General features: G+C 47.4%; 2 protein-coding genes across 4 annotated transcripts in view; both read right to left on the reverse strand.

Moving 5' to 3' along the window:
• Nucleotides 1–16,529, reverse strand: part of tmem108 (transmembrane protein 108) — a 36,336-nt gene extending 19,807 nt beyond the window's left edge. For both annotated transcript variants that reach the window (XM_078426701.1, XM_078426691.1), the window contains exon 1: nucleotides 16,351–16,529. The gene's annotated coding sequence lies outside the window, so the exon portion shown is untranslated. The remainder of the gene's footprint in view (nucleotides 1–16,350) is intronic.
• A 3,908-nt stretch (nucleotides 16,530–20,437) lies between these two features.
• The window catches only part of trnau1apb (tRNA selenocysteine 1 associated protein 1b), a 29,934-nt gene continuing 29,270 nt past the window's right edge, over nucleotides 20,438–21,101 (reverse strand). For both annotated transcript variants that reach the window (XM_078426723.1, XM_078426714.1), the window contains exon 9: nucleotides 20,438–20,792. In XM_078426723.1, coding sequence (XP_078282849.1) covers nucleotides 20,656–20,792 — 137 coding nt within the window. In that variant the 3' untranslated portion in view covers nucleotides 20,438–20,655. The remainder of the gene's footprint in view (nucleotides 20,793–21,101) is intronic.

Genomic DNA, 21,101 nt, shown 5'->3' on the forward strand with positions numbered 1-21,101 from the left:
CAATCAATCAAAATGGTGGAGAAAGATAATTGAAAATTTATTTACGCTCCTGTTTGAAGACGCAAGGAACTGCAGGTGCTGGTTTACCCCAAAAAAAGACTCAACGTGCTGGAGTAACTCAGCGGGTCAGGCAGCATCTCTGGAGGACACGGACAGGTGACGTTTCACAGAGTGCTGGAGTAACTCAGCGGGTCAGGCAGCATCTCTTGTGTATATTGTCACGTGTACCGAGGTACAATGAAAAACCTTTGCTGCCCGCTAACCAGTCAGCATGATTACAATTGAGCCGTCCACAGGATAAAGGGAATAACCTTTAGTGCAAGATAAAGTCCAGTAAAGTCCGATTAAAGATAGTTCAAAAGTCTCCAATGGGATAGATGGGAGGTCAGGACCGCTCTCTAGTTGGTGAGAGGACGGTTCAGTTGCCTGATAACAGCCGGGAAGAAACTGCCCCTGAATCTGGAGGTGTGCGTTTTCACACTTCTGTACCTCTTGCCCGATGGGAGAGGGGAGAAGAGGGAGTGGCCGGGGTGAGACTGGTCCTTGATGATGCTGCTGGCCTTGCCGAGGCAGCGTGAGGTGTAGATGGAGTCAGTGTGAGGGAGGTTGGATTGTGTGATGGTCTGGGCTGCTGGCCTTGCCGAGGCAGCGTGAGGTGTAGATGGAGTCGATGGAAGGGAGGTTGGTTTGTGCGATGGTCTGGGCTGGTCAGCTCTCTGCAATTTCTTGCGGTCTTGGACGGAGCTGATCCCAAGCCAAGTATCTCATGCGGAAAAGCAACTTCAGAAAGTTTACATTTAATTGTATAGCAGCTGCCCAATTAATACTTTAATCAGCATTAGTGTGCTATTAACCATCGCATCGTCTCTGCAGCCTAATCCAGTTAAAAGATAAATGAAAGTTGTCCAGCTTTTACTCCTTGTGTCTGATTCATCAGCAAATTCCCTGCTTAACTCGTCCGTAAAGAGATTCGTCACCAAATGACAGCACCACAAGGAGCCAGCCATTTCTCGTGCTCTGCAGAAAATCAGGCATCAATAATAACTGCATCCTCACCAGCCTGCCAAGACTTATATTTTCAATCAGGACAAAGCATTATATTGCAGAAGAATATATCACTGCAGTGTGCGGTACTGTGCCAGCACCACCATTCATTGTGATCACGGCTGATCGTCCACAATCAGTAACCCTTGCCTGCCTTCTCCCCATATCCCTTGATTCCACTAGCCCCTAGAGCTCTATCTAACTCTCTCTTAAATCCATCCAGTGATTTGGCTTCCACTGCCCTCTATGGCAGAGAATTCCAAAAATTCACAACTCTCTGGGTGAAAAAGTTCCTTCTCACCTCAGTTTTAAATGGCCTCCTCTTTATTCTAAGACTGTGTGACCCCTGGTTCTGGGTTCGCCCAACATTGGGAACATTTTCCCTGCATCTAGCTTGTCCAGTCCTTTTATAATTTTATACGTCTCTATAAGATCCCCTCTCGTCCTTCTAAACTCCAGTGAATACAAGCCCAGTCTTTTCAATTTTTCCTCACATGACAGTCCCGCCACCCCAGGGTTCAATCTCGTGAACCTACGCTGCACTGCCTCAATTACAAGGATGTCCTTCCTCAAATTAGGAGACCTATCCATGTTCTCCAGAGATGCTGCCTGACCCGCTGAGTTACTCCAGCACTTTGTGTCGTTCTTTTGTAAACCAGCATCAACAGTTCCTTGAAATGCCTTCTTTGCCCTGACTTGGTATATACGAGGAACTAGATAGAAATAGCGAAAATTTTGTTTTGTTTAGTTCGGCCCACCGTGTCCGCGCCGATCAGCGATCCCCGCACACTAACACAACCCGACACACACTAGGGACAATTATACATTTACACCAAGCCAATTAACCTACAATCCTGCACGTCTTTTGAATGTGGGGAGGAAACCGAAGATCTCGGAGAAAACCCACGCAGGTCACGGGGAGAACGTACAAACTCCGTACAGACGGCGCCCGTAGTCGGGATGGAACCCGGGTCTCCGGCGCTGTGGGGCAGCAACTCTACCGCTGCGCCATCGTGCCGCCCTACACATTGGACTGATGACATTGGACTGCAGTTGGGGTGGGGGTTGCCTCTCGGAGGGGGGGACCAGCACGAGTGACGGGAGTGGCGGCCAATGAGGGGGGGGGGGTTGAGGAGAGCCCTCCTGCTGCTGGCCGCAGGAGAGGTTTGTACGGAGAGTTGCCGGAGTGATTCAGGCCCGACTGGTCCACTCCCGGCAATACACATTCAAATAAAAAAAATCACACACAACTCGTTCTCATTTCTGAAAGTGCTACTTAACATTTTTACCCCACTTGTGCTATTTTTGAAATGTCATTTCGTTTTTAAACTGCATCTCGGCGCGGCCTGGCTTTGTTTACGAGATTTGGAAAATTACTAACCACTCTAAGTGAGTGAAAGGGCAGAAAACAAAAGCCACAATCTGAGGTGTTTTTTAAACATAAGCCTGATTATGCTTGAGAGGAATAGATCGGGTAGACACAAAATGCTGGAGTAACTCAGCGGGTCAGGCAGCATCTCTGGAGAACATGGATAGGTGACGTTTCACAGAGTGCTGGAGTAACTCAGCGGGACAGGCAGCATCTCTGGAGAACATGGACAGGTGACGTTTCACAGAGTGCTGGAGTAACTCAGCGGGTCAGGCAGCATCTCGGGAGAGAAGGAATGGGTGACGTTTCGGGTCCAGACCCTTCTTCAGACTGATGTCAGGGGAGGGGGCGGGACAGAGATAGAACGTAGTCGGACACAGGAAGACTCGAGGGAAAACTGGGAATGAGGAGGGGATAGAGTGGGAAAGCAGGGACTATCTGAAGTTGGAGAAGTCAATGTTCATACCGCTGGGGTGTAAACTGCCTGAGCAAAATATGAGGTGCTGTTCCTCCAATTTGCGCTGGGCAAATCTCTTCCTACACATGAGAGGAATAGATCGGGTAGATTCACAGAGTCTCTTGCCCAGAGTAGGGGATTCGAGGACCAGAGGACATGGGTTCAAGATGAAGGGGAAAAGATTTAATAGGAATCTGAGGGGTAACTTTTTCACACAAAGGGTGGTGGGTGTATGGAACGAGCTGCAGGAGGAGGTAGTTGAGGCAGGGACTATCCCAACGTTTAAGAAACAGTTAGAAAGGTACATGGATAGGACAGGTTTAGAGGGATGTGGGCCAAACGCGGGCAGGTGGGACTAGTGTAGATGGGGGGATGTTGGCCGGCGGGGGCAAGTTGGGCCGAAGGGCCTGTTTCCATGCTGTATTACTCTATGACTTCATTTATACCCATCACTATCGAGTCGTAACTTACCTTAGCCAGTGTCACCATACAATGTCTTTGCACATAGTCTCTTGCCCAGATTAGATGAATCGGAGACCAGAGGACATAGATTTAAGGTAGGGTTGCCAACTGTCCTGTATTAGCTGGGACATTCCTTACATTGGGCTAAATTGGTTTGTCCCGTACGGGACCGCCTTTGACCCATATTAGGCCCGGAGGGGACTGTAGGCCTGGACGGTGTAGGCCCGGGGGCCGCTGTAGTCCCAGATAGTGTAGGCCCGGAGGCCCGGGCTCCGCCCAATGGAGGTTGCATAGCAACCCGCCTCTCGGACCGGGTGGCTGCTATTGATGAAGTGAGAGCACGTGGCCGCTGGGTGGGTGAGGTCACGTGGGGCGCGGGGCGGTGACGTCACCTTTTGTCCCTTATTTGGGAGTGAGAAAGTTGGCAACCCTTTTTTAAGGTGAAGGAGAAAAGATTTAGTAGGACCCTGAGGGGTAACGTTTTCACACAAAGGTGTATGGAACGAGCTGCCGAAGGAGGTAGTTGAGGCAGGGACTATCCCAACTTTTAGAAACAGTTAGACAGGTACATGGATGGGACAGGTTTGGAGGGATGTTGGCCAAACACAGGCAGGTGGGACGAGTGTAGATGGGACATGTTGGCCGGCGTGGGCAAGTTGGGCCGAAAGGCCTGTTTCCACGCTGTATCACTCTATGCAGGGCTGAGCAGTCTGTATGTCAGAGTGAGGCCCAACATAAATTGGAGGAATGACACCTCATATTTTGTTTGGGCAGCTTACACCCCAGTGGTGTGAACATTGACTTCTCTAACTTCAAATAACCCTTCCTTACCCCTCTCCCCATCCCCTCCCCAACCCTAGTCACTGTACTAGTTTCAACGTCGTCCGGTTGAGTTCCACTGTCTGTATCTACTCGTTATCACCTGCCCCACAGCCAACAATGGATCATTGTGGGCTCCACATTTCCTTGATCATCGTTGCTTTCTACATATCTTCCATTCATTTGTCTTAAGTACCGTCTATGTCTCTCGTTCCCCTCTCCCCTGACTCTCAGTCTGAAGAAGGGTCTCGACCCGAAACGTCACCCATTCCTTCTCTCCAGAGATGCTGCCTGACCCGCTGAGTTACTCCAGCATTTTGTGTCTACCTTCGATTTAAACCAACAACGGCAGTTCTTTCCTACACACCTACCCATGATCTCCAGAGATGCTGCCTGACCCGCTGAGTTACTCCAGCACTCTTTGAAAAGTCACCTGTCCATGTTCTCCAGAGATGCTGCCTGACCCGCTGAGTTACTCCAGCACTCTGTGAAACGTCACCTATCCATGTTCTCCAGAGATGCTGCCTGACCCGCTGAGTTACTCCAGCACTCTCTGTCTCTGCAGGGCTCCTGTCATTTTAATGTGCCTTTCCAAAAAGAAATTATTAATACCATTTTGAAAGCATATAAAACCTAGAAAACGTGTTAAAGTGAACCGTGTCAAAGAAATTACCACAGCAAAGGCAACGCAGAAGAGAACAATTGGACTGTAAGTATAAATGCCTCTGGCTAAAGCCTGCGGGCTAGAAGGGAATGAAACGTTACCTTCTATTTTATTAAACCTGACACTCAAGATTCCAGGTCAACTGTACAAGACATTGGTGAGGACGCACCTGGAGTACTGTGTTCCCTTTTGCTCGCCCTGCTTTAGGAAAAATGTCATCATGCTGGAAAGGGCGCAGGGAAGACTTAGTTTAGTTTAGAGATACAGCGCGGAAACAGGCCCTTCGGCCCACCGGGTCCGCGCCGACCAGCGATCCCCGCACACTAACACTCTCCAACGCACACTGGGGTCAATTTTTACATTTACATCAAGCCAATTAACCTACAAACAATAGACAATGGACAATAGGTGCAGGAGGAGGCCATTCGGCCCTTCGAGCCAGCACCGCCATTCAATGTGATCACGGCTGATCATTCTCAATCAGTACCCCGTTCCTGCCTTCTCCCCATACCCCCTGACTCCGCTATCCTTAAGAGCTCTATCTAGCTCTCTCTTGAATGCATTCAGAGAATTGGCCTCCACTGCCTTCTGAGGCAGAGAATTCCACAGATTCACAACTCTCTGACTGAAAAAGTCTTTCCTCATCTCAGTTCCAAATGGCCTACCCCTTATTCTTAAACTGTGGCCCCTGGTTCTGGACTCCCCCAACATTGGGAAACCTGCACGTCTTTGGAGTGTGGGAGGAAACCGAAGATCTCGGAGAAAACCCACGCAGGTCACGGGGAGAACGTACAAACTCCGTACAGACAGCGCCCGTAGTCGGGATGGAACCCGGGTCTCCGGCGCTGCATTCGCTGTGAGGCGGCAACTCTACCGCTGCACCACCGTGCGTGAAATAAGATTCCAACCAGGCCAAACTGTACATGACGTTGGTGAGGCCGCACTTGGAGTAACATGTTCAGTTTTGCTCACTGTGTTATTGGAATAATGCTGTTAAGCTGGAAAGAGTGCAGAGAAAATGTAGGAATGAATTTGTGACACTGCAGGCCGAGAAGAAGGGTCTCGATCCAAAATGTCACCCATTCCTTCTCTCCAGAGATGCTGCCTGACCCGCTGAGTTACTCCAGCACTCTGTGTCTATCTATGATAGGATACACATCTTCCATAGGGCTTACTAAGTTACTCCAGCACTCTGTGAAACGTCACCTATTCATGTTCTCCAGAGATGCTGCCTGACCCGCTGAGTTACTCCAGCACTCTGTGAAACGTTACCTATCCATGTTCTCCAGACATGCTGCCTGACCTGCTGAGTTACTCCAGTACTCTGTAATTGCGAATGTCAATTTAGTGACATCCAGCAGGGAAACAGGCCCTTCAGCCCGTCTTCTCCGTGCCGATAAAGATGCCCCATCTACGTGGTCCCCAGCATTGACTCCATCTATGGAGTCTATCCATATTATCCATGGAGTTGAGTATAGGAGCAAAGAGGTTCTTCTGCAGTTGTACAGGGCCCTAGTGAGACCGCACCTGGAGTACTGTGTGCAGTTTTGGTCTCCAAATTTGAGGAAGGATATTCTTGCTATTGAGGGCGTGCAGCGTAGGTTTACTAGGTTAATTCCCAGAATGGCTGGACTGTCATATGTTGAAAGACTGGAGCGGCTAGGCTTGTATACACTGGAATTTAGAAGGATGAGAAGGGATCTTATCGAAACGTATATGATTATTAAGGGGTTGGACACGTTAGAGGCAGGAAACATGTTCCCAATGTTGGGGGAGTCCAGAACCAGGGGCCACAGTTTATGAATAAGGGGTAGGCCATTTAGAACGGAGATGAGGAAAAACATTTTCAGTCAGAGAGTTGTGAATCTGTGGAATTCTCTGCCTTAGAAGGCAGTGGAGGCCAATTCTCTGAATGCATTCAAGAGAGAGCTAGATAGAGCTCTTAAGGATAGCGGAGTCAGGGGGTATGGGGAAAAGGCAGGAACGGGGTACTGATTGAGAATGATCAGCCATGATCACATTGAATGGTGATGCTGGCTCGAAGAGCCGAATGGCCTACTCCTGCGTCTATTGTCTATTGTCTATCACAATTCGATACGACGAAGGGGATAACGTTCAGTGCAAGATAAAGTCTGGTAAATTTCCAATTAAAGAGTGTCCGAGGGTCCCTAATGAGGTGGATGGGAGGTCAGGACCACCCTCTGGTTGTGGTAGGATGGTTCAGTTACCTGATAACAGCCGGGATGAAACTGTCCCTGAATCTGGAGGTGTGTGTTTCCACACTTCTGTACCTCTTACCCGATGGGAGAGGGGAGAAGAGGGAGTGGCCGGAGTGCGACTGGTCCTTGATTAGGCTGCTGGCCTTGCCGAGGCAGCGTGAGGTGTAGATGGAGTCGATGGAAGGGAGGTTGGTTTGTGTGATGGTCTGGGTTGCGTCCACAATTCTCTGCAATCTCTTACGGTCTTGGATGGTGCCGTTCCCAAACCGTGCTGATTAATCTCAATGTATTTAATTGTGAATTTTAATTTAGAGTCCTAGAGTCATCCAGCAGGGAAACAGGCCCTTCGGCCCTGCTTGAACGTGCCGATAAAGATGCCCCATCTACGTGATCCCCAGCATTGACTCCATCTATGGAGTCCATCCATATTACCCATCTATGTTTAGTTGTGTTTAGAGATACAGCGCGGAAACAGGCCCTTCGGGCCACCTAGTCCGCACCGACCAGCGATCCCCGCTCATTAACACTGTCCTACACACACTGGGGACAATTTACATTTATACCAAGCCAATTAACCTACAAACCTGCACGTCTTTGGGGTGTGGGAGGAAACCAAAGGTCTCGGAGAAAACGTACAAACTCCATACAGACGGCACCCGTGGTCAGGATCGAACCCGGGTCTCCGGCGCTGCGAGACGGAGACTCTACCCGCTGCGCCACCGTGCCGTCCCGACCTGCACCATCCACATTGTAGGGTCATAGAGACCAATAGACAATAGACAATAGGTGCAGGAGGAGGCTATTCGGCCCTTCGAGCCAACACTGCCATTCAATGTGATCATGGCTGATCATTCTCAATCAGTACCCCGTTCCTGCCTTCTCCCCATACCCCCTGACTCCGCTATCCTTAAGAGCTCTATCTAGCTCTCTCTTGAATGCATCCAGAGAATTGGCCTCCACTGCCTTCTGAGGCAGAGAATTCCACAGATTCACAACTCTCTGACTGAAAAAGTTTTTCCTCATCTCAGTTCTAAATGGCCTACCCCTTATTCTTAAACTGTGGCCCCTTGTTCTGGGCATAGAACAAGGCATAGAAACGGCATAGAAACGGCCATTCGGCCCATATCACTCATGCTGTCCCAGAGCAGGATTTAAAAAAAAATCTAACCTGATCTTGCAATTATATAGCGAGTTTGAAAGCATAATGTTCAAATATGGAGTAACTTCATCAATAAACCTGAGATGGGTTGATTATTTCTGATGAGTTGATTTGCCTGAGTTTGAGCTAGCATTGACTTGATGGGCTGAAAAGCCCCTTTTTGTGGTATAATCATAGACTCAAAGAGTGATACAGTGTGGAAACAGGCTCTTCGGGCCAACTTGCCCACACCGGCCAATGTCCCGGCTACACCAGTCCCAACTGCCCGCGTTTGGCTCATATCCCTCTAAACCTGTCCTGTCCATGTACCTGTCCAAATGGGTCTTAAACGTTGTGATAGTCCATACCTCAACTACCTCCTCCAGCAGCCTGTTCCATAAACCCACCAACCTTTGTGTGAAAAAGTTACCCATGGCTGAATGATGAGCCATGATCACATTGAATGGCAGTGCTGGCTCGAAGGGCCGAATGGCCTCCTCCTGCACCTATTGTCTATTACCCCTTAGATTCCTATCAAATCTTTTCCTCGTCACCTTAAATCTATGTCCTCTGGTCTTTGATTCCCAGGTACTACTCTGGGCAAAAGACTCTGTGTATCTACCCGATCTATTCCTCTCATGATTTTGTACACCTCTATAAGATCACCCCTCATCCTCCTGCGCTCCAAGGAATAGAGACCCAGCCTGCTCAACCTCTCCCTGTAGCTCACACCCTCTGGTCCTGATAACATCCTCATAAATCTTCTCTGTCCCCTTTCCAACTTGACAACATCTTTCCTATAACATGGTGCCCAGAACTGAACATAATACTCTAAATGAGGCCTCACCAATGTCTTATACAACTGCAACATGACCTCCCAACTTCTACACTCAATACTCTGACTGATGAAGGCCAATGCGCCAAAAGCTTTTTTGACCGCCCTTATCTACCTGCGACTCGACCTTTAAGGAACCATGCACCTGTACTCCTTTAACCCATTCCTTCTCTCCCGAGATGCTGACTGACCTGCTGAGTAACTCCAGCATTTTGTGAATAAATCGATTTGTACCAGCATCTGCAGTTATTTTCTTATACCACCTGCACTCCTAGATCCCTCTGCTCTGCAACACTACCCAGAGGCCTACCATTCACTGTGTAGGTCCTGCCCATGTTAGACTTTCCAAAATGCAACACCTCACATTTCTCTGTATTAAATCCCATCAACCATTCCTCCGCCCACCTGGCCAATCGATCCAGATCCTGCTGCAATCGTTCACAACCATCTTCACTATCTGCAAAACCACTCACGTTTGTATCATCAGCAAACTTGCTAATCTTGCCCTGTATGTTCTCATCCTAATCATCGATGTGGATGACAAACAGTAATGGGCCCAGCACCGAACCCTGAGGCACACCACTAGTCACAGGCCTCCAGTCCAAGAAGCAACCTTCCACCACCGCCCTCTGCTTCCTTCCATGGAGCCAGTTTTCTATCCATTCTATCCTTCATGGGTCCCATGTGATCTAACCGTGATTGAATAAATTTTAAAAACGCAAATAAACTGGCGTGTAATTCTAGTGTATTAGAGTCAGGAAGGCACGATGAAGCTCTACAGGACTTTATGTCAGACCACATATGGAGCATTGTGTGCTGTTCTGGTGCCCCATTACAGGAAGAATATAGTCAAAGAGTAGAGTGATACAGTGTGGAAACAGGCCCTTCAGCCCAACTCGCCCAAACCGGCCAACAATGTCCCAGCTACCCAAGTCCCACTTGCCTGCGCTTGGTCCATATCCCTCCAAACCTGTCCTATCCAAGTACCTGTCCAATTAAGAAACATTGAAACATAGAAAATAGGTGCAGTAGGAGGCCATTCGGCCCTTCGAGCCAGCACCGCCATTCATTGTGATCATGGCTGATCGTCCACTATCAATAACCCGTGCCTGCCTTCTCGGCATATCACTAGATTCCACTAGCCCCTAGAGCTCTATCTAACTGTTTCTTAAACAATGGGATAGTCCCAGCCTCGACTACCTCCTCTGGCAGCTTGTTCCATACACCCACCACACTCTGTGTGGAAAAAGTTACCCCTCGGATTCCTATTAAATCTTTTCCCCTTCACCTTGAATCTATGTCCTCTGGTCCTCGATTCCCCTACTCTGGGCAAAAGACTCTGTGCGTCTACCCGATCTATTCCTCTCAGGATTTTGTGCACCTCCACAAGGATGTGGAGGCTTTGGAGAGGGTGTGGAGGAGGTTTAGCAGAACGCTGCCTGGATTAGAGGGTTTCAGCTACAGGGAGAGGTCAATAGACAATAGGTGCAGGAGGAGGCCATGCGGCCCTTCGAGCCAGCACCGCCATTGAATGTGATCATGGCTGATCATTCTCAGGTCAGACAGACTGGGATTGTTTTCTCCGGAACGTCAGAGGTTTCGGGGAGACTTGATAGAAGCATGTAAATTATGAGAGGCGTGGATGGGGTAGACAGTCAGAACCTTTTCCACAGGGTAGAAATGTCATATACTGAAGGGCATGGGTTTAAGGTGAGAGGGACTATGTTTAAAGGAGCAGAATTAGGCCATTCGGCCCATCAAGTCTACCCCACCATTCAATCATGGCTGATCTATCTCTCCCTCCAAACCACATTTTCCTGCCTTCTCCCCATAATCCCTGACACCCGTACTAATCAAAAATCTATCTATCTCTGCCTTAAAAATATCCACTGACTTGGCCTCCACTGCCTTCTGTGGCAACGAATTCCACAGATTCACCACCCTCTGACTAAAGAAATTCCTCCTCATCTCCTTCCTAAAGGAGGGTCCTTTAGTTCGGAGACTGTGCCCTCTGGTCCTAGACTCTCCCACCAGTGGAAACATCCTCTCCACATCCACTCTATCCAGGCCTTTCACTATTCTGTAGGTTTCAATGAGGTCCCCCCTCATCCTTCTAAACTCCAGTGATTACTATTAAATCTTTTCCTCTTCACCTTAAACCTGTGTCCTCTGGTCCTCGATTCCCCTACTCTGGGCAAAAGACTCTGTGCGTCTGCCCGATCTATTCCTCTCATGATTTTGTACACCTCTATAAGATCTCCCGTCATCCTCCTGCGCTTCAAGGAATAGAGACCCAGCCTACTCAACCTCTCCCTAAAGCTCACACCCTCTAATCCTCACAACATCCTCATAAATCTTCTCTGTACACTTTCCAACTTGACAACATCTTTCCCATGACATGGTGCCCAGTGCCGTGAAACGCTCATCATATGTTAACCCACTCATTCATAGAAACATAGAAACATAGAAACATAGAAAATAGGTGCAGGAGGAGGCCATTCAGCCCTTTGAGCCAGCACCGCCATTCATTGTGATCATGGCTGATCATCCACAATCAGTAACCCGTGCCTGCCTTCTCCCCATACCCCTTGATTCCACTAGCCCCCAGAGCTCTATCTAACTCTCTCTTAAATTCATCCAGTGATCCGGTCTCCACTGCCTTCTGTGGCAGAGAATTCCACAAATTCATAACTCTCTGGGTGAAAAAGTTCCCTGGGATCATTCTCGTAAACCTTGATGTTCTCCATGAATGCTGACTGACCGCCAGCATTTTGTGTCTCTCATTGGTCAAGCAGTATCTGCAGTTCCTAGTTTCTACTTTTTAACACAGAGGGGAATGGATTATGCACTGGCAGATAAGAGATGGCAATAGACAATAGACAATAGGTGCAGGAGGAGGCCATTCGGCCCTTCGAGCCAGCACCGCCATTCAATATGATCATGGCTGATCATCCACAATCAGTACCCCGTTCCTGCCTTCTCCCCATACCCCCTGACTCCGCTATTCTTAAGAGCTCTATCTCGCTCTCTCTTGAATGCATTCAGAGAATTGGTCTCCACTGCCTTCTGAGGCAGAGAATTCCACAGATTCACAACTCTCTGACTGAATTTTTTTTCCTCATCTCCGTTCTAAATGGCCGACCCCTTATTCTTAAACTGTGGCCCCTTGTTCTGGACTCCCCCAACATTGGGGAACATGTTTCCTGCCTCTAACCCCTTAATAATCTTATACGTTTCGATAAGATCCCCTCTCATCCTTCTAAATTCCAGTGTATACAAGCCTAGTCGCTCCAGGCATCATGTTCGGCATGGACACTGCGGGCCGAAGGGCCTGTTTCTTGTGCTGTACCGTTCTATGTCCGAGCATGATGGAGAATATTCTCAGATCTCGAGGTTAATCCCTGGGATGGCGGGACAGTCATACGAGGAAAGGTTGGAAAGACTGGGCTTGTATTCACTGGAGTTTAGAAGGATGAGAGGGGAATCTTGTAGAAACGTATAAAAATTATAAAATGACTGGGCAAGCTAGATGCAGGAAAAATGTTCCCAATGTTGGGGGAGCCCAGAACCAGGGGCCACACAGTCTAAGAATAAAGGGGAGGCCATTTAAAACTGAGGTGAGAAAAAAACTTTATCACCCAGAGAGTTGTGAATTTGTGGAATTATCTGCCACAGAGGGCAGTGGAGGCCAATTCACTGGATGAATTTAAAAGAGAGTTAGATAGAGCTCTAGGGGCTAGCGGAATCAAGGGATATGGGGAGAAGGCAGGAACGGGGTACTGATTGAGAATGATCAGCCATGATCACAATGAATGGCGGTGCTGGCTCGAAGGGCCGAATGGCCTCCTCCTGCATCTATTTTCTATGTTTCTATGTGCTGTGAAATTAATAGAGAAGGGTTGATTCTTGCTATTTGTAATTGCTGGTGGTGATTTAGGGGGTGGGGGAGGGTGGGGAGGGGAATGAGGTGTGAAGGGAAAAGAGAAGCAACTGGAAATATTAACCCATTCTTCTACTCGCTGGAATTTAGAAGACTGAGGGGGATCTTATAGAAACATATAAAATTCTTAAGGGGTTGGTGAGGCTAGATGCGGGAAGATTGTTCCCGATGTTGGGGGAGTCCAGAACCAGGGGTCACAGCTTAAGGATAAGGGGGAAGTCTTTTAGGACCGAGATGAGAAAACATTTTTTCACACAGAGAGTGGTGAATCTGTGGAATTCTCTGCCACAGAAGGTAGTTGAGGCCAGTTCATTGGCTATATTTAAGAGGGAGTTAGATGTGGCCCTTGTGGCTAAAGTGATCAAGGGGTATGGAGAGAAGGCAGGTACGGGATACTGAGTTGGATGATCAACCATGATCATATTGAATGGCGGTGCAGGCTCGAAGGGCCGAATGGCCTCCTCCTGCATCGATGTTTCTATGTTTCTATGTGCTGTGAAATTAATAGAGAAGGGTTGATTCTTGCTATTTGTAATTGCTGGTGGTGATTTAGGGGGTGGGGGTGGTGGGGGAGGGTGGGGAGGGGAATGAGGTGTGAAGGGAAAAGAGAAGCAACTGGAAATATTAACCCTTTCTTCTACGAATATAACCCCCCCCCTCAACCCCCTAAAAAGATTTTTTTTTTAATGAATCAGGAACAGAAATCACTCTTGCAACAAGCCACGTACAAACAAACAAACGCAAATAGACAGAGAGAGAGAGAGAGAGAGAGAGAGAGAGAGAGAGAGAGAGAGAGAGATGAAACAAAGAAATGAAATTAGTCTGAACGTGTAGAATAACGCAAGCATATATATTTTTTGATGGGGGTGGGGGGAGCTGAACTGGGAATAATGAGAGAATGAGAGAGAGAGAGAGATCTAGGTTCCTTCAATTGTGTGAGGTTTGTGTCGCTGGCTGATTTCTCTGCTGATCACTTCTCAGCCATTGCCAACGTTTGCGATGCAGTCGAGTATTTTGTCACCGATGAAAAGCGTCAAACGAAGGCGATGCAGATTGAAAGGGGAATTCACGAATGATGTTATCCAAGTGTGTGTGTGTGTGTTTGTGTGTGTGGGGGGGGGGTGTTTGTCATTTCTGCCCACACCGCTAATCAATCGCTTCTGGTTTAGCCAGGGGGACACTAATAGACGGAGTTGGGGGTTTGGGGATTGGGGGATCAATAACAAATTGTAACTGTACCTTGATGTGGCTGGTGGTGGTGGAAATCCCTGAAATTCATTTCACATTTTTTCTCCCCCAAGGTCTTCGCCATTTCAAGCCACCGCAACGGATGAAAGTTGGGGAGGGGGGGGACGACAAAATAGCCACCAGACAGACAGACAGACACATTGGGCATCTGTCTTCTTTTTTTTGTTGCAGACCCGACGCTAAACGAATTTAGGGGTTCATTTGGGGGAAATAACCGAGGTGGGACAACCTTCACGAATGCAACGCTTTAGAATAACCGTGCAGCAGAACACACAAAATGTAGCAAATCGTTCTGCCCCTATATCTTGCCCCTAATATCTTCCCCTAATATCATCCCCCTGATATCATCCCCCTGATATCATCCCCCTGATATCACCCCCTAATATCTTGCCCCTATATCTTGCCCCTAATATCATTCCCCTAATATCATTCCCCTGATATCATCCCCCTAATATCATCCCCCTGATATCACCCCCTAATATCTAGCCCCCTAATATCATTCCCCTAATATCATTCCCCTAATATCACCCCCCTAATATAATCCCCCTGATATCATCCCCCTAATATCTTGCCTCCTAATTCATGCCCCTGATATCATCCCCCTAATATCTTTCCCTAATATCATCCCCTAATATTTTCTTGCCCCTATATATTACCCCTATATCTTGCCCCCTAATATCATCCTCCTGATATCTTGCTCCTAATATCTTGCCCCTAATATCTTCCCTTAATATCATCCCCCTGATATCTTGCCCCTAATATCTTCCCCTAATATCATCCCCTAATATCTTCTTGCCCCTATATCTTACCCCCAATATCTTGCCCCTAATATCTTCCACTAGATCTTGCCCCTATAATCTTGCCCCTAATATCTTCCCCTAATATCACCCCCCTAATATCTTGCCCCTAATATCTTCCCCTAATATCATCCCCCCTAATATCTTGCTCCTAATATCCTGCCCCTAATATCTTCCCCGAATATCATCCCCGATATCTTGCCCCAATATCTTCCCCTAATATCTTGCCCCTAATATCTTGCCCCCTATATCTCCCCCCTAATATGTTGCCCCTAATACCTTGCCACCTTATATCTTCCCCTAATATCTTGCCCTCTATATCTTCCCCTAATATCTTGCCCTTAATATCTTGCCACTAATATTTTGCCCGCTAATATCTTGCCCGCTAATATCTTGCTCCTAATATCCTGCCCCTAATATCTTCCCCGAGTATCATCCCCCGATATCTTGCCCCAATATCTTCCCCTAATATCTTGCCCCTAATATCTTGCCCCCTATATCTCCCCCCTAATATCTTGCCCCTAATACCTTGCCACCTTATATCTTCCCCTAATATCTTGCCCTCTATATCTTCCCCTAATATCTTGCCCCTAATATCTTACTCGTATATCTTCCCCTTATATCTTGCCCCCTAATATCTTGCCCCCTATATCTTGCCCCTAATATCTCCCCCTAAATATATATCCTAATATCTTGCCCCTAATATCTTGCCCCTAATATCTTGCCCCCTAACATCTTGCCCCTAATTCCTGCCCCTATTTCATGCCCCATAATATCTCTCTCTCTTTTATTTCCAAATACAAAACCGACCTTAAAATGCTCATTTTATAACTCAGGAGAGAAGGAATGGATGTCGTTTCGGGTCGAGACCCTTATCCTGAGTCTGAAGAAAGGGTCTCGACCCGAAAAGTCACTCGTTCCCTCTCTCTCCCTGAGACGCTGTGAGTTACTCCAAGCATTTCCATTTAAACCAACATCTATCTGCTGGTTTCTTTTCGTTTTTCCCCTACCGACCTTTTAAAAATAATCTGGTGTAAAGAGACTGCATCCACTCCACTGTCATGTTGGCAAACCCAGAGGGCTGGAATTCATAGAGAGGGGGCAACAATGCATGATGTCTCAGGGTTGATTAATATAAGAAGATAACTGCAGATGCTGGTACAAATTGAAGGTATTGATTCACAAAATGCTGGAGTAACTCAGCAGGTCAGGCAGCATCTCAGGAGAGAGAAGGAATGGGTCGAGACCCTTCTTCAGACCCATCTCAGGGTTGATTGTCAGCTGCTATTTTGTTGTTGTTGCTTCATGGTGCAAAAACAGAAAAAAGGAGGGGGGATGTTAAGAAGGCTTTTGCTTACCTTTTCCCCTGGAACGATGTGTGGCAGTCTGGCTGGGGACGTGTGTAGGTAGGGAAGATGTCTCTCTCCCCCAGTCTGCTACAGACGGTGATGCCTGAGAGCTGTCTCAGACCATTCTGCGAGCGAGCAAGGCCAACGATACAAGTTGCAAGAGGCAATCATGTGATTGCCGTGTCCAATCTCCATAATGTTTTCCGCAGTGCTGGGTGAAATTCTCCAGCGAGGGAGGGAGGGAGGGAAGGAGGGAGAGAGAGAGAGAGGGAGGGGGTGGTAAAAGGTTTTTTTCTTCTCCCTTTTATTAAAACAGCTCGACAGAGACACAATAGGAGGACAATATGATATAAGAAGGCCACTGCAGATGCTAGTTTTCACCGAAGATGAATTCTCTGCCACAGAAGGTAGTTGAGGCCAGTTCATTGGCTATATTTAAGAGGGAGTTAGATGTGGCCCTTGTGGCTAAAGGGATCAGGGGGTATGGAGAGAAGGCAGGTACAGGATACTGAGCTGGATGATCAGCCATGATCATATTGAATGGCGGTGCAGGCTCGAAGGGCCGAATGGCCTCCTCCTGCACCTATTTTCTATGTTTCTATGAAGATAGAGACACAGACATAAAACGCTGAGGCAACTATGCACGACTCAACCCATTATTCCCTTCTCTCCAGAGATGCTGCCTGACCCACTGAGTTACTCCAGCACTCTGTGTCTACCTTCTATTTAAACCAGCATCTGCAGTTATCTGCCCCACACCTCCTTTCCAGAGACGTGTAGGTCAATTGGCTTCTGTAAATTGTCCCCAGTGTGTAGTATAGTGCTGGCGTGCGAGGTGAAAGGGGAACGAGAAATATAGTCAGTGCTATATAGAGAGAGACAGAGCCTGTTTCCTCCGTCTTTGTTACTTTTCTTTTGCATATTTAATTCATTTGTTCTACATCTCTCTCCAGCATCTTCTATATCCCTCGTTTCCCTCTCCCCTGACCCTCAGTCTGAAGCAGGGTCTCGACCTATCCATGTTCTCCAGAGATGCTGCCTGACCCACTGAGTTACTCCAGCACTCTGTGAAACGTCACCTGTCCATGTTCTCCAGAGATGCTGCCTGACCCACTGAGTTACTCCAGCACTCTGTGAAACGTCACCTATCCATGTTCTCCACAGATGCTGCCTGACCCGCTGAGTTACTCCAGCACTCTGTGAAACGTCACCTGTCCATGTTCTCCAGAGAAAGAAAGATGTATAGGTTTCTAGGCTAATTGGCTTGGTATAAATGAAAAGGAAATTGCCCCTAGTGTGTGTTGGGTAGTGGTAATGTGCGGGGATCGCTGGTCAGTACGGACTCGGTGGGCCGAAGGGCCTGTATCAGCACTGTGTCTCTAAACAGATTTTTGTTTAGTATAAGAAGGAACTGCAGATGCTGGTTTAAACTGAAGATTGATACAAAAAGATGGAGTAACTCAGCGGGTCAGGCAGCATCTCTGGAGAGAAGGAATGGGTGACGTTTCGGGTCAAGCCCCTGCTTCAGACTAGTGCGGGTGTCAGGGGAATGGGGCAAAGGCAGGGGGAATAGGGTTGAGGGAAAAATAGATCAGCCACAATTGAATGGCAGAGTAGACCTGATGGGCCAAATAGCCTCATTCTAGACAATAAATGCTGGAGTCGGCCATTCAGCCCTCGAGCCAGCACCACCATTCACTGTGATCATGGCTGATTATCCACATTCAGTACCCCGTTCCTGCCTTCTCCCCATACCCCCCTGACTCTGCTATCGTTAAGAGCTCTATCTAGCTCTCTCTTGAATGCATCCAGAGAATTGCCTCCACTGCCTTCTGAGGCAGAGAATTCCACAGCATCACAACTCTGAGTGAATAAGTTTTTCCTCATCTCCATTCTAAATAGCCTACCCCTTATTCTTAAACTGTGGCCCCTGGTTCTGGACTCCCCCAACATCAGGAACATGTTTCCTGCCTCTAACGTGTCCAATCCCTTAATAATCTTATATGTTTCGATAAGATCTCCTCTCATCCTTCTAAATTCCAGTGTAGACAATAGGTGCAGGAGGAGGCCATTCGGCCCTTCGAGCCAGCACCGCCATGCAATGTGATCATGGCTGATCATTCTCAATCAGTACCCCGTTCCTGCCTTCTCCCCATACCCCCTGACTCCTCTATCCTTAAGAGCTCTATCTAGCTCTCTCTTGAATGCATTCAGAGAATTGGCCTCCACTGCCTTCTGAGGCAGAGAATTCCACAGATTCACAACTCTGACTGAAAAAGTTTTTCCTCATCTCAGTTCTAAATGGCCTACCCCTTATTCTTAAACTGTGGCCCCTTGTTCTGGACTCCCCCAACATTGGGAACATGTTTCCTGCCTCTAACGTGTCCAACCCCTTAATAATCTTATACGTTTCGATAAGATCTCCTCTCATCCTTCTAAATTCCAGTGTATACAAGCCTAGTCGCTCCAGTCTTTCAACATATGATAGTCCCGCCATTCCGGGAATTAACCTAGTAAACCTACGCTGCACGCCCTCAATAGCAAGAATATCCCTCCTCAAATTTGGAGACCAAAACTGCACACAGTACTCCAGGTAGTCTCACTAGGGCCCTGTACAACTGCAGAAGGACCTCTTTGCTCCTATACTCAACTCCTCTTGTTATGAAGGCCAACATTCCATTGGCTTTCTTCACTGCCAGCTGTACCTGTATGCTTCCTTTCAGTGACTGGTGCACTAGGACACCCAGATCTCGTTGTACGTCCCCTGTTAGTAACTTGACACCATTCAGATAATAATCTGCCTTCCTATTCTTACCACCAAAGTGGATAACCTCACACTTATCCACATTAAACTGCATCTGCCATGCATCCGCCCACTCACACAACCGGTCCAAGTCACCCTGCAACCTCATAGCATCTTCCTCACAGTTCACACTACCACCCAGCTTTGTGTCATCTGCAAATTTGCTAAGTTCCCTATGTGGGAACTTGTCAAAGGCTTTCTGAAAGTCCAGGGACACTACATCCACCAGCTCTCCCCTGACAATTTTCCTAGTTACATCTTCAAAAAATTCCTGAAGATTAGTCAAGCATGATTTCCCCTTCGTAAATCCATGCTGACCCGGAACGATCCGGTTACTGCTATCCAAATGCTCCGCAATTTCGTCTTTTATAATTGACTCCAGCATCTTCCCCACCACTGATGTCAGCATGATTATTTGCTATAGATAATCTTACGTTTCCATAAGATTCCCTCTCATCCTTCTAAATTCCAGTCTGTCAACATACGACAGTCCCACCATCCTGGGAATTAACCACGTGAACCTACACTGCACTCCCTCAATAGCAAGAATATCCTTCCTCAAATTTGGAGACCAAAACTGCACACAGTACTCCAGGTGCGGTCTCACTAGGGCCCTGTACAACTGCAGAAGGACCTCTTTGCTCCCACACTCAACTCCTCTTGTCATAAAGGCCAACATGCCATTAGCTTTCTTCACTGCCTGCTGCAACTGCATGTTCACTTTCAGTGACTGATGAACAAGGACATCCAGGTCTCGTTGTACTTCCCCTTTTCCTAACTTGACACCGTTCAGATAATAATCTGCCTCCCTGTTCTTGCCACCAAAGTGGATAACCTCACACTTATCCACATTAAACTGCATCTGCCATGCATCCGCCCACTCACACAACCTGCAAATTTGCTAATGGTACTTTTAATCCCTTTATCCAAGTCATTAATGTATATTGTAAATAGCTGTGGTCCCAGCACCGAGCCTTGCGGTACCCCACTAGTCACTGCCTGCCATTCTGAAAGGGACCCATTAATCACTACTCTGTTTTCCATCTGCCAACCAATTTTCTACCAATGTCAGTACCCTACCCCCAATACCATGTGCTGTAATTTTGCCCACTAATCACCTACGTGGGACCTTATCAAAGGCTTTCTGAAAGTCCAGGTACACTACATCTCCCCGACTCTCCCTTGTCCATTTTCCCAGTTACATCCTCAAAAAATTCCGGAAGATTCTGCTCCTAGGATTTATGAACCAGGTCCCTTTGTTGGTCAAGTAAAGAGGGGAGACACAAAGGCAGGAGATGATGGTTTATTTATCCAAGGCAATGAGAACTATACAAACCTCGAAACCAATTCACAGCACAGATTGAAATTTGCAATACAGGGAAAAAAGAACAATTTTAAATATACAGAATGTAGGCAATGCAATTTTTCCAGAAGATACAACTCAACACAATTACATACAGCCATAATTTTCAGATATTTTCTGGAATTATGTTACAGGAGGCATTTTATTTTTACACTGCAGTGGGGATCTCAGATGTGATGGAATCCAAGGGCTGCCAGTGACAATTCATCAAGCTATCATACAGCTCTTCGCTTTGTTCCATGAACTGTTTGTTAACTTCATCAATGTCCAACTTTGGGTCCGGATCTTTAAAAGAATATTCCGTCAATTCGCAAATTAAAAATTTAAAAGACAAATCAGGTTCTCTTCTACAATCAAGACGGAAACACCACGCAATTCAGTAAAACATCTTCCGAGAAGGACACAGAGTGCTGGAGTAACTCGGCAGGTCAGGCAGCATCTCTGGAGAACATGGATAGGTGACGTTTCACAGAGTGACAATAGACAATAGGTGCAGGAGGAGGCCATTCAGCCCTTTGAGCCAGCACCGCCATTCAATGTGATCATGGCTGATCATTCTCAATCAGTACCCTGTTCCTGCCTTCTCCCCGTACC

Source organism: Rhinoraja longicauda, chromosome 2, assembly GCF_053455715.1.
Source record: "Rhinoraja longicauda isolate Sanriku21f chromosome 2, sRhiLon1.1, whole genome shotgun sequence".
Classification (NCBI taxonomy): domain Eukaryota; kingdom Metazoa; phylum Chordata; class Chondrichthyes; order Rajiformes; family Arhynchobatidae; genus Rhinoraja; species Rhinoraja longicauda.